Source organism: Papio anubis, chromosome 10, assembly GCF_008728515.1.
Source record: "Papio anubis isolate 15944 chromosome 10, Panubis1.0, whole genome shotgun sequence".
In the NCBI taxonomy this organism is placed as follows: Eukaryota; Metazoa; Chordata; class Mammalia; order Primates; family Cercopithecidae; genus Papio; species Papio anubis.
The window spans coordinates 54279483-54293571 of NC_044985.1; the positions used below are offsets into that span (position 1 = coordinate 54279483).

The window sequence follows — 14089 nt, forward strand, 5'->3', positions numbered from 1 at the left end:
ACTATGTACCAGGCACTGGGTAGGTACTTACATAGAGCGTGAACTAGAGCAGATCCAGTCCCTGACTTCATGTAGCTTACATTCCATTGTGGGAGACATATGATAAGCAAATATACACACAAATAAATATAGAATTATAGTCCCCTCCTTCCAGGTACTGATGTGGTCATTTTTAAATGGGAATATTGCTTATAATATATATTTTGAAGGTAATATCCACAAATAAATATATGGAAATGAATTTGTCAACTTAAGTAAAGAATAAGATTAATAATAAAAAATTGTTAGAGACCTTAGGAATAATTTATCTCAATCTCCTCATTTTATAGATGAGGAAAACTAGGACCAGGAATACTATAGAAACTTACCCAAAGTCACATGTTTGTTGTGTCATGCATGTCACATGTGTGCATGTGTGTGAGGCAGGGGTCAGAACACAGATTTCCCTTCTTTACTCAGTGCTTTCCATCTGCTGGTTCCATCTGAAAGGCATTATGAGTGGCTCCTGTTTTATCTGTGTGTTACAAGCACACTCTTTTTTTTTTTTTTTTGAGACAGAGTCTTGCTCTGTCGCCCAGGCTGGAGTGCAGTGGCACAATCCCGGCTCACTGCAAGCTCCGCCTCCCGGGTTCACGCCATTCTCCTGCCTCAGCCTCCCGAGTAGCTGGGACTACAGGCGCCCGCCACCACGCCCGGCTAATTTTTTCTATTTTTAGTAGAGACGGGGTTTCACCATGGTCTCGATCTCCTGACCTTGTGATCCGCCCGCCTCGGCTTCCCAAAGTGCTGGGATTACAGGCATGAGCCACCGCGCCCAGCCTACAAGCACACTCTTATACAACATGTTCTCATTATAAAAAATTGAGGACCCAGACCAATTGATTTTTCCAAACTTTGTTCCATGAAGGATTACAATTTTACTAGATGTTAATAGGTTATCACTTTAAGCTTCTTGGTCAAATTACTTTTGGACACCCTGCATCCCCCCTGGATCTTTACTATAGAGATCCATAAATGTATATTGTAATTTTAAAAGATTATTCCTGCAGTAAGGAAACCTTTTAAACTATGCCCAACCTAACATTCCCCAAACTTACTTGATTACAGAATCCATTTTAAATTCTGTAGCCATGAATGTGATTCATGTGCTGTGCAGGAAGTGTAGCCTTAGCATCCATTTAGTTGGCTCCTTGGTAAAGGTTGTGGAAGCCCATTAGAGCTCACTAAACCAAAGCCAATCACACAACTTTAAAAGGAGCAGTTCCTTGGATCTTAGGAATTCAGGCAGACTGTGGATGTGTGTAACATGTAGGAGCAACACCTAGTAGGATTCGTTTTCTTAAGGTGACCATGTCCTTTTAACCCAGGACTGAAATGGGAAACCATGGAAGCATGAAGAGTATGTTTTGATACATCTTTGACACAATCCTCTTTAAGTTTTGCTATTATTATTTTCAAGTCTTTTGAAATTATTATTATTGTTATCTTTTCAGGCATTCACAAGCCCGGAGTTCTCCAAAAGGGTGCGATATCTTCACAGGACATGCAAACAAGGTAGCTGGATATTGTGATTCCAAAGTAACTGTGTGTCATTCCTTCAGACTCATCCAAGTTCATAGGCATGAAGCTTGTCTGTGACTGCTTGGTTGGGCCATCCAAATTTGAAACTGTTAGTGATATTTTGAAGTCTTTGAGACAAAAGCCCAGCTTGCTAAAGAACTTTGGTTCAGTAGAGAGACAGGGAGGTACAGTGGAGAGAGAATCAAAAGCCTGGAAATTTGCTGCTGAGAATAAATGTTAGCTGCTCCCTGAGGTGATTTGTCTGTGCACTCCACTCTCTACAGATGTTAGAGCCTCTTTTTGAGTAAGGACCCGAGGTTCTTTGGTAGCACTTTGATATCCTGCTCGAATTCAATATGTGAAATGGAGGCGTCTCTCTGTGACTTGGAGCCCACAGCAGGCTTTGAAGTCTGATCCAATTTTTGCTGCCTACTATTTGATGTTGAAAGGATGAAATGAAGAAAATGTACAGTTTTTGCCAGTAACTCTGCTGAGCATATGTAAGATTAAAAAAACAAAATCCTTTGGATGATGTACTTAGAAATGTTAAGCAGATTAATACCTTCCTATAGGTTTTCTTTTTTCTTTCTTAGAGATAAAAAATAAGTATAGGTGAAAATCAGCACATAGCTGTTTTATATTCTGGACTATAATTAATTTAACAGGAAGCTAGGTTGACTCGTTCTGAAGAAGAAATAAATGAATGAAGCAAAAGATGTTGAGACTTGGCTTCTAATTGCCCCAAGGAGAGGACCTCCATTCAATTCTATGCAAGACGGGAGCAACTTACAAATAACTCCAATATACGTAGCCTCTTGCTTTTAGTCAGGGTTAAGTGCCCCTTTGTTAAATAGAAGCCATGTCCTTAAGGCTGTTTCATCAGAGGATAATAATAATATTTCTCTTACTGGGTTTTTCTGAAGCACTCGATTTCTGGGACTGATTTGCTGTCTTCTCGGATATGCCATCCTGCTCCAGATCACCAAGGACTGAGTCTCTGGGGAGCCCCTCAAAAACCTGGTAAGAAGAACATTTTGAATTGCATGCTGCTTCTACCATTTGCTTGTTTGCGTACTTTGGGCAGGACTCAATTAGATAGTAATATGACCAAATGTTGGCAAAAACTTTTGGGAAGCCATACATGCTGGATGTAAAACTTGTATTAAAGGTAGTTTTACCATGTACCCATGTCATTTAAGATAATGAACATCAAAGTCCATGCTTTTCCATTTACTTAACCTTAAACTAGGATACTGTTCTAAAATTTCATTTTATTAAAGGGAAGATAAACAGCTGACCAGCTTTTAGTGGAGCAGATCATGCAGGGTCGAAATCTAGGAGTTGATAAAGAATATGGATTTAGAAAGTAGTTCTGCCCTTTTGGCAACATGGCCATTCTTTGAGCAAGAAGACAGACATGCCTTTGGGAAACAACTGTTTCTGGCTCATTTTCTAAATTTCTTGCTACAGAATATAGTAAAAGTCAGTTTCAGGTTTGCATGCAGCTATAACCAGTGCTTCTGAAAGATAAAATAGAAACATAATTGTAAGAAATATTTACAAGCTAGAAGATATTAAGGACTACGTGAACCTTTCCAAGAAAAGAAATGCTCCTGATGTTACACTTAATGTCAACCTCATCTGTTTTTCTGAAATATAATTTCTCAGATCTCTTCAGTTTTCTTCTTAGCTTGTTTATCAGTGACAAAGTAGCACAGTATGAAGTGGGAAATGCATAATAAATGTGTTATGACTTCAGTCAGTCTGTATGGATCTTAAACTCTTGGAGAGAGACAAGAGGATGAGTCCATTATAGCAGAACCTTTTAAATGGACGTATAGTAAATGATAAACCTGACAAAGGAAATATTTTCCTCATAGCCAGACAGTATTCAGGAATAAGGTCACAATGAAGTGGGGGTAAAAGTAGTACAAAAAAAGAGGAGAGAATTTAGGGGAAAAACAGTATAATGGAGCAAAATTCATTATGCAAGAGTTTGGTTGGTGCTTTTCTCTATCCAAACAGATAGTCTCTATATTTTAATTGGAGTGTTTAGAGCATTTATATTTAATGTGATTATTGATATGTTTTGGTTTAAATCTATCATCTTGCTATTTATTTTCCATTTGTCCTATCTAGTTTTTGTTCTCTCTTGGTATTCTATTTTTAAATAGATGTAATTCCTAAAAAGAAAAATTTTAAGTATGGTTGAGTAGCTAAACCATACTGGCAGGTTCTGGCATCAGACCTGCCTGGATTCAAATCTCTGGTCTCGTGTGTGTGTGTGTGTGTGTTTTCTCTTTTTTTTTTTGAGATGGAGTCTGGCTCTGTCGCCCAGGCTGGAGTGCAGTAGCGCAATCTCTGCTCAGTGCAAGCTCCGCCTCCCAGGTTCACACCATTCTGCCTCAGCCTCCCGAGTAGCTGGGACTACAGGCGCCCGCCACTATGCCCGGCTAATTTTTTATATTTTTAGTAGAGACGGGGTTTCACCGTGTTAGCCAGGATGGTCTCAATCTCCTGACCTCGTGATCCACCCACCTCAGCCTCCCAAAGTGCTGGGATTACAGGTGTGAGCCACCGTGCCTGGCTGGGTCTCCTGTGTTAATCAAGCTATGTAGCAACTCCTTACCTTAGTACCTATTCATGTAAAGTGAGGGAAATAGTAATGCATATCTGAGAGGTTTCACTTAGGATTAAATGAGCTAGTGTAAGTAAAGGGCATAGCATAGTGTCTGGCTCATAGTAAGGGTTTAGTAAATGTCAGATGCTATTATGGTAATTATTGTTATTGATATTATATAAATACAGAGTTAATCTATGAACATGAATACTAGGTAGAGAAATAAAGTTCTTTTGGTAAGACATTAAGTTTTGGTGTGATAGTTTGGGGAAGTAAAAATACATTACATTTTGAATTTATTAAAAAGAAAAGAGACTTGTTGGATTACAATAATCTTTCCCATTCTTTAGGAAAGTGTCTTAAAAAGTCAAATGTATTAATAAGTAACACATCTGATTTGCTATAAATGGCTTATATGCACGTTCTTTCTAGAGTTGTCTCTCCCTTTCAGTCTAAATGATTTTCTATTGGGTCTGCCACCATCAACATTATTGCCCCTTACACTCTTATAAACAGCATCCTAAGTAGTCTTCCTGCCTCCATTCTCCTTTAGTTTATCTTATGCCAACAGAAACCTAAGATTTCTAAAGCAAAATCCTAATCGTGACCTTCTCTCCCTCCACACTTTTCAGTGACTCCCTAGTATCCCAGCATGACCTTCAAGGCTTTCTTTGTTCTAGTCCTAATCTTCTTTTCTAGCTCTAACTTCTACTGCTCTCTCTTTTTCATTCTGTGCTTCAGAATCTCCAAACTATTCTGTTTTCTCTGAACATGCCTGGTATGTTCTTTCCCTCCTCTGTGACTGTTCATGCTGCCTCTTCTACTCCACATGTCCTTCTTCCTCATTTACTTTTCAAAATCCTCTCCATTCTTCAAGGTCCACAATGGCTCCCTACTCTTTTCCTCTTTCTTATAATACTTATCACATTCTGCTTTGTTTTATAGTTACTTTAATGCATCTACTAGATTTAAAACTCTCTAGAATCATGTCTTCCCATTTATGAGTTCTCTCCTCACAACCTAGCCTAGGTCTCGAATTGAATTCTTGAGCATCCAAAGTGGTGATGAAACATAATGGAAGCAAGAATGAAATGAAACTTTACCTAAGTAAGGAATCAGAGAAGAGTTTTACAATGTATTTCTAACAATCCTAGAACAAAGTAAATGTTTCTGAGACAACCTCCAAATAGATATAGTGTACTAGTGGAAGAAATTAAAATAATCCAAGCTATTTCATTTTGTTACTATTGTTACTATTGCTGTTTTGGGCAGGAGAAGCAAAGAAAGTTTAGACATGAAGACATGAGAAAACATATGTAAATCGAATTCCCCTTGATCTTAGAAAACAACCAAGATGAAGAACAAAATTTTTTTTCTGTTTCATTTATATTATCAGTTGTAGAAACAAGAATATATTATTTAAGCAACACTTTTAGCAAATTATGCCTTTGTGTTTAATTCTGTGCTTTAAATGACCCATTATTTTAACCCATGTTTTTGTGAAAGGTTGAATGAGAATATTGTGACTTTTTCGGTTTAAAAAAACACTAATATCCAGAAGGTTTGCCTTCTAACTTGCAGTGAGGCCTAACTTCATTATTCTAAGAAGGGGTCGGTGAGGTGAGAATGAGAGGCGGGGAATAAATCTAAAGTTACTCCATCTCAAGCTCAGCTTAGAGCAGCCATGCAAAGAAGTCTGTAAATATGGGCCTTAAATGTCTTCAGAGTATAACAAGTGTCCCTAACTGGCCCATGTGGGCCGACTCATTGCTCACATTAAGAGAAAAGCACAATATACCTGGGAAGTGCATAATTCTAGTCACTTGGTCACTAATCCAAGCAGTGAAACTATTTAATAGGACTGACAACAATGTATACAGACCTTATCTGGTTTTACTGTGTAAATGGTTATACTTCAGGCATTCGTTCTTCTAGTTATTTATTTATTTATTCAAAAAATAATTATTAACTCTATGTGCCAGGAACTGACAAGTATTTCTCAAAACTTTTATAAAAGACTAATTTTTGGTTGGTTGTTTTCCATTTTACCACAGTCTGATAATTTTGTGGAATACAATAAAAATGAATTACGAAGAAAATAATCATGGACTTGGATGTTGTGTCAATATCAAAACCCTGTCCACATGATGCTACACTGTAGCAGAGGGAGACAGACAATAAACAATAAGCAGACGAATAAGTCAATTATGTGGGATGTTAGAGGGGTGAAGAGTTACGGGGAGAAAATACAACTGCAAGGGTGATAAGGAGTAGCCCAAGTGTAGAGGGTGAGTTTGGGTGGTTGTATGTATATATATGTGTGTGTGTGTATATATATATATGTTTGTTTGTTTTTATTTGAGATGGAGTCTAGCTTTGTCACCAGGCTGGAGTGCAGTGACGTGATCTCAGCTCACTGCAACCTCCGCCTCCCAGCTTCACGCCATTCTCCTGTCTCAGCCTCCTGAGTAGCTGGGATTACAGGCATGCGCTACCACGCCCAGCTAACTTTTGTATTTTTTTTTTTTCTTAGTAGAGACAGGATTTCACTATGTTACCCAGGATGGTCTCGATCTCCTGACCTCGTGATCCGCCCACCTCGGCCTCCCAAAGTGCTGGGATTACAGGCATGAGCCACCGCGCCCCCGGCCTGGATGGTTGTATTTTTAAACAGTGTGGCTTCATTAAGAATGTGAGGTTTGAGTAGAGGCTTGAGGGTGGTGAGCCAGTTCACCATGTAAATAAGAGAAGAGCGTTCCTGGCAGAAGACCACGATAAAGGCCTGGAGGAAAGAACGTGAATGGATATGAAGAGTAGAAGTCCCTGTATTGGAGCTGAGAGACCAAAAAGTAGAGTCATAGGAAATGAGGAGCCAGATAGTGCAGGTTCGTACTGTTTAATGTCCTAACAAACATCCTAGGGATCTAGATACCATGAGGATTCTCATTCAGCAGGTCTGAGTGGCTCTGAGATTCTGCAGCACTAATGAGCTTGCGGGGGGTTCTGATATTGTCGGTCTGAGGTTCACTTTGTGAGTAGTGAGGGTGTAGTCTCAGTGAAATGGGAGGCCAGTGAGTGGGAGAGTGGCATGATCTGGGTTATGATTTTAACAATAACTCCAGCTTTGGAGTTGAGAACCAACTAGACATCATCAAGAAATGAAATCATCTAAGTACATTTTCCATACAGCTGAAACTCTCTCAAACCTAAAATTACCTTTCATATTGAGTGCACAAACACAATTCTCCTTATTCTCTGTATCTAGGGGCATGATTATTAACAGCAGTTATCACATTGGGCTGTAATGCAGAGCAATCCTCAGAGACTGTTGTGAAATAGGGCCACCTACCCTTGCAGTAAATGACCCTTGACCATTATGATTTTTAGTTAATGTGCCAGATTCTCTGTTTAATTTCTCCTCTCTCAACACAAAGCTGATGTTTCTTGCTGTTGTTAATGAGCTGACTTTTTGTAACATACTTTTCTTCTCCTTCTTCCTTTTTCATCTTTGCTATGGTCTAAAAAACAGGTTTTAAGCATTTTTTTAAGGCAGTAAAAGAAGTGGGTTTGAGAGGGAGATCTGAGAAAATCCCCTATGAATAAAAGAACAGGAACTCTAATGTATGTATACATTAGTACCTATATTAGGTACCATGCCAGGCCCTTTACTTATATTTTCTTAATGTAAAGTACACAAGCTTTAGTTTAACCTTGTGACCTGTGCTTGTTAAAGAACCCTCACTACCTGCCTTTGGGTTTTCTATTATACCTCACCTAAGAGTTACCTCTGTCCTGGGTTTTCTTCCCATCTACAGTGAGTATACCTTAATCATATTTCTTTTTGAAGGTCAAAAGTAGCAAGCAGTATTCTACTGGCCTCCTAGGGGGGGTCATAGTTGGCAAAGCACACTGTTGGGATGTGGTAGAGCCACCAGAGAGCATATGGAACCTGGCATCGGGCATTAGTGATTGATTTCAGATCTTTCATGGCCTGTCTAGCCACGGCTCCTGAGCAAATCACACCATTTTCTTTCACTTAGCAGCTTCTTTAATGCCATCTACTTCATTATTTTCCTTTACCTTTCCAGTTGCTCTCATTACTAAATTCTATTGGTTTTGGCAGCAATTCAACTGTCAGAAAGCAAACTCAGGCTGTATTTTATTCTTAAAAACGTTAATCCTTAAAGTGACCAAACATCTCAACTTTGCTGTGACAGAAATGTTTCCCAAAATGTGGGATTTTCAGTGCTTATACCAGGACAGTCCCAGGCAAACAGATGAGTTGGTCACCCTGTAATGATACACGAAATTGAGCTTGTTTGGGGCAAGATCACTATAACAGGCAAGACTATACCTCAGATCCATGCAACAGAATCACTTCACACGGGCCGCCTGTGTTTGGAAGGGAGTGCAAGCAGCTCGCCAGACAGCAATGCTATGATCATAAAGGGCTAAGATGTCTCCCATTTGACAGGGAGAGCATGTTCCTACAACAGAGTCTCAAGAGCCGCATTATCTCCCTCAGGAAGGCACGTGGAAATCAGACACTGAACAAAGGCAAGGCTACTGGGCCTCTCTGTCCCTTACCCAAATTCGTGACTGAATGTCACACACAAGACTGTATTCATTTATGGGTAGTCTCCGAGGTTCTGAATCCCTGCTCGTTTTGGCTCCCTTAGGCTAAAAACATCTTTTCTTCTTGTCTGGATGCCATTGAATTCACCTTAAACCCTCATCAGTAAGACTTGGTAAAGTCTTATCTGAGGACTTTTCTCAGTGAAATGGCAAAGGAATTACAGGTATAGAATTGTTATTGCTAGCATGTGAGGTTAGAACACACCTCATATTAAGGGATCTTTTTAAACAGATTGCTCTCACACTTCACTGGGCTCTCCAGAATCACCCAGAATGCTGGTTAAGACAGACTGCTGAACCCATTGCATAGTTTCCAATTCTGTGTGGGATGGAGAGGGGGATTCGTAGTGTTATCAGGTTTCCAGAGGATGAGATGCTGCTGGTCTGGGGACTTCCCTTTGAAAACCACTGCTCTGGACATTCCCTATCTCTGTGACACAATATTGAATCCGAGAAAGTGGACTTTATATATGTGGCTTTCTCCTCATTCATTCAACAAACATTTATTGAACACCTACTATATGTCAACCACAGGGCCAGGAAATGAAATAAGACACTTAAGAGACTAGTACGATTATAATATCTTGGTCTTTGCAGCTGTTGTTTTCCAAAGCTAGTCTGGTGACATATTGAGTGTCCTCATGGATTTCAAGTGATGTCATTAAATTATCGGGAAGTTGTCAAAAACAAAGTTACATTTACTTTTAGCTTTGCTGTGCAGGAAGAGGGTGGGAGTGTTCCAGACTTCTAAACAATCTATAAAGTGTTTCATTTTCTAAAATTATTAGGAATTACTGCCTTTATTGTTTGTTTTTGTGAGACAGAGTCTTGTTCTGTTGCCCAGACTGGAGTGCAGTGGCACAATCTCGTCTCACTGCAACCTCTGCCTCCTGGGTTCAAGCTTTTCTCGTGCTTCAGCCTCCTGAATAACTGGGATTACAGGCCTGAGCCACCACACTTGGCTAATTTTTGTATTTTTTGTAGAGACAGGATTTCACTATGCTGCCCAGCCTGGTGTTGAACGGACTCAAGTGATCCACCCACCTCAGCCTCCCAGAGTGCTGGGATTACAGGCATGAGCCACCACCCTCAGCCAGAAATTGTTGCTTTTAAAGGTTATTTCCAGATTATAAACTATACTACTTCTGCTAGCCTGGCTGTAGTATATTCATTCTCCCACATGGCAAAATTACTCTAAGCCCCACCAGATCTGAATGTTTTCATATATATATGAAACATTTTGCATATATATATGAAATGTTTCTCATATATATATATAATTTTATGTATTTAATTCTATTTATTTATTTTCAGATGGAGTCTTACTCTGCCACCTAGGCTGGAGTGCAGTGGTGTGGTCTCGGCTCACTGCAGCCTCCACCTCCTGGCTTCATATGATTCGTTCTTACATATTTCTAATATATATGTCATTGCCATAATGTTTGTTCCCTGACTTTTTGAAAAAAAACAAAAAAAATCTAGGCAAGGCCAACATAAGGAAGTCTACAGTTTGAGGCTTGTGGGCATGAGGACAAAGGGATGGAAGGAGACAGAAGACAGATTATAGTTGTCTTAATCCCCAATCCAATTTCTAATTTAGCTTCATTTATATTAATCATACACTTTCTCTGTTTTGCTTAAGAGACTGATATGGTTTAGCTTTGTGTCCCCACCCAAATCTCATATTGAATTGTAATCCTCAGTGTTAGGGGAGGGACCTGGTGGGAGGTGATTGGATCATTGTGGGGGGGATTTCCCCCTTGCTGTTCTCATGATCATGAATGAGTTCTTGTGATATCTGGTTGTTTAAAAGTGTGTAGCACTTACCCCTTCTCTTTCCTGCTGCCATGTGAAGATGTGCTTTCTTCCCCTTCTCCCTTCTGCCATGATTTTAAAGGTTCCTTAAGCCTCTCCAGTTATGCCTCCTGTACACCCTGTGGAACTGTGAGCCCATTAAACCTCTTTCCTTTATAAGTTACCCAATCTCACAGTCTCAGGTAGTTTGTTTGTTCGTTTGTTTGTTTTTGAGGTGGAGTCTCACTCTGTTGCCAGGCTGGAGTGCAGTGGCGTGATCTCGGCTCACTGCAACCTCTGCCTCCTGGGTTCAGCGATTCTCCTGCCTCAGCCTCCCAAGTAGCTAGGATTACAGGCACACGCCACCACGCCTGGCTAATTTTTGTATTTTTAGTAGAGATGGGGTTTCACCATGTTGGCCAAGCTGGTCTTGAACTCCTGACCTCGTGATCTTGCCTTGGCCTCCCAAAGTGTTGGGATTACAGGTATAAGCCACCATGCCCGGCCAGTCTCAGGTAGTTTTTTATAGCAGCGTGAGAATGGACTAATACAGAAAATTGGTACCAGGAGTAGGGTATTGCTATAAAGGTATTACTATAAGATAGCTGAAAATGTAGAAGCAACATTGGAACTGGGTAATGGGCAGAGGTAGGAACAGTTTGGAGGGATCAGAAGACAGAAAGATGAAGCAAAGTTTAGAACTTCCTAGAGACTTGTTGAAGGGTTGTGACCAAAATGCTGATAGTGATATGGACAGTGAAGTCCAGGGTGAGGTGGCTTCAGATGGAGATGAGAAACTTACTGGGAACTGCAGTAAAGGTCACTCTTGCTATACTTATCAAAGAGACTGGTGGCATTGTGTCTCTGGAGACCTGTGGAACTTTGAACTTGAGAGAGATGATTTAGGATATCTGGTAGAAGAAATTTCTAAGCAGCAAAGCATTCAAGAGGAGTCCTGACTGCTTCCAAAAGTCTACAATCATTTACATAAACAAAGAAATGACCTGAAACTAGAACGTTTATTTAAAAGGGAAGCAGAGCATAAAAGTTTGGAAAAATTGCAGCCCAATCATGTGGTTGTAAAGAAAAACACATTTTCTGTGGAAGAATTCAAGGCTGCAGAAATTTGCATGAGTAAAGAGGAGCTGAATGTTAATAGCCAAAACAATGGAAAAAATGCCACCAGGGCATTTCAGAGACCTTCGTGGCAGCCCCTCCCATCATAGGCCTGCAGGCTTAGGAGGGAAAAATGGTTTCCTGGGCTGAGCCCAGGGTCCCACTGCTCTGTGCAGCCTCAGGACATGGTGCCCTGCATCCCAGCCATTCCAGCTTCAGCTGTGGCTAAAAGGGGCCAAGGTACAGCTCAAGCCATTGCTTCAATTCCCAAGCCTTGGTGGCTTCCACATGGTGTTGGGCCTGTAGGTGCACAAAAACAAGAGTTGAGACTTAGAAGCCTCTGCCTAGATTTCAGAGGATGTATGGAAACACCTGGATGTCCAAGCAGAAGTCTGCTGCAATTGCAGAGCCTCATGGAGAACCTCTAATAGGGCAGTGCAGAGGAGAAATCTAGGATTGGAGCCCCCACACACAGAGTCCCCACTGGAGTACTGCCTAGTGGATCTTTGAGAAGAGGACTGCTGATGTCCAGACCCCAAATGGTGGATCTACCAACAGCTTGCACTGTGTGCCTAGAAAAGCTGCAGGCACTCAATGCCAGGCTGTAAAAGCAGCCAAACTTGCAGAACCAAAACACCGAGCCGCCCAAGGCCTTGGGAGCCCAGATATGTTTTTGGCCCTTGCATCAGTGTGGCCTGGATATGAGACATGGAGTCAAAGGATATTATTTTGGACCTTTAAGATTTAATGACTACCCTACTGGGTTTCAGACTTGCATGGGGCCTATGGCCCCTTTCTTTTGTCCAATTTCTCCCTTTTGGAATGGGAGAATTTACCCAATGCCTGTACCCCCATTGTATCTTGGAAGTAACTAACTTGTTTTTGGTTTTACAGGCTTATGGGTGGAAGGGACTTGCTTTGCCTCAGATGAGACTTTGGACTTGGACTTTTGGGTTAATACTAGAATGAGTTAAGACTTTGGGGGACTCTAGGGAAGGCATGATTGGTTTTGAAATGTGAGAAGGGCATGAGATTTGGGAGGGGTTGGGGCAGAATAATATGGTCTAGCTCTGCATCACCACTCAAATCTTATGTTGAATTGTAATCCCCAGTGTTGGGAGAGAGACCTAGTGGGAGGTGATTGGATCATGGGGGTGGATTTCCCCCTTGCTTTTCTCATGATAGTGAGTGAGTTCTCAAAATATCTGACTGTTTAAAAGTATGTAGCACTTCCCCCTTCCCTCTTTCCTGCTGCCATGTGAAAATGTGCTTGCTTGCTGTTTACCTTCTGCCATGACTGTAAGTTTTCTGAGGCCTCCCCAATCACGCTTCCTGTACCGACTGTGAAACTGTAAGTCAGTTACACCTCTTTTCTTTATAAACTACCTAGTCTCGGTAGTTCTTGATAGCAATGTGAGAACGGACAAATACAGAGACTTTTCTCATTTTTACTAGATCTGGGTTTTTGGTTTCCTTGTTTTTGTTTGGCTTTATTTTGTAATTTTGAATAATAGGAACAGGGTGCTTTGGACATCAATTATAGTCCTAGTAGTTTACCTCAACTGAGGGCTCTGTTCAAAACTGGGGCTCTCTGATAGAACTCTGTAGATACCTACCAAGATTGAGCATAGTGCCCCATTTCCCTTGAAATTTGAGAATCAGGATGATAAGGAAGAACAAGGGATGTACTCCACAAAGGTCAGTGCTTTTCTCCACCCTCAGCCAGCTCAATCAATAGCAAGATTCCGACTCTATTGGAGGAACTGAGGCTAGAGGAGTCTAGAGGAGGCTGGAGGGGAAAGTGGCCACAGCTGTGAGAGTAGCAGATACAAGCCATGGAGGTCAAGTGCCAGGCCACCATGCCTGAGGCCGCATACCTCAGAAAAAACCTTTCACAGCCTGTTCTCATTCCTGCAACTCGTTAAAGCACATTACAGAATTGAACAGTTTTTGACATCATTTCTTCTTAGATTGTTGCTACAACGTATCTGTGAAAAGTTCTTGCTAAACTTTTCCGGTGCTTTCCTGAGTTCGTTAGGTCATGATGCACTTTTTGCCAATGCCAAGTTAGGGTTTGGCATTGGCCTGGGACATCAGGACTGCAGATGCCAAACAACACAAGGCGGGTGGTGTGTGAGCCAAGTTAGGGCATTTGACTTCCCAGATTGGATGTTGATGGCATGGCTGTAAAATGTGCCTAGAGAAAATTTATTTTTAAATTCCTTTCTTATTTGATGTAATTGAAACAACACACACTCTCTAGACTGCCCTGTTAACCACAGCTGCCTAGTTTATTTCATTTTAAAGGATTCTTTCAACTTTCAAATCAAACATACAATTGTTTAATGCTAGGGGTGTAGTGAT

The 14089-nt window shown here is 40.9% G+C and overlaps 1 protein-coding gene across 1 annotated transcript in view; it reads left to right on the forward strand.

Annotated features, from left to right (window-relative positions):
- Positions 1 to 14089, forward strand: part of MYO3B (myosin IIIB) — a 485789-nt gene that overhangs the window by 373933 nt on the left and 97767 nt on the right. The window contains exons 33-34 of the mRNA XM_031651705.1: positions 1494 to 1554; positions 2484 to 2580. Of these exons, the coding sequence (XP_031507565.1) occupies positions 1494 to 1554; positions 2484 to 2580 (158 nt within the window). The remainder of the gene's footprint in view (positions 1 to 1493; positions 1555 to 2483; positions 2581 to 14089) is intronic.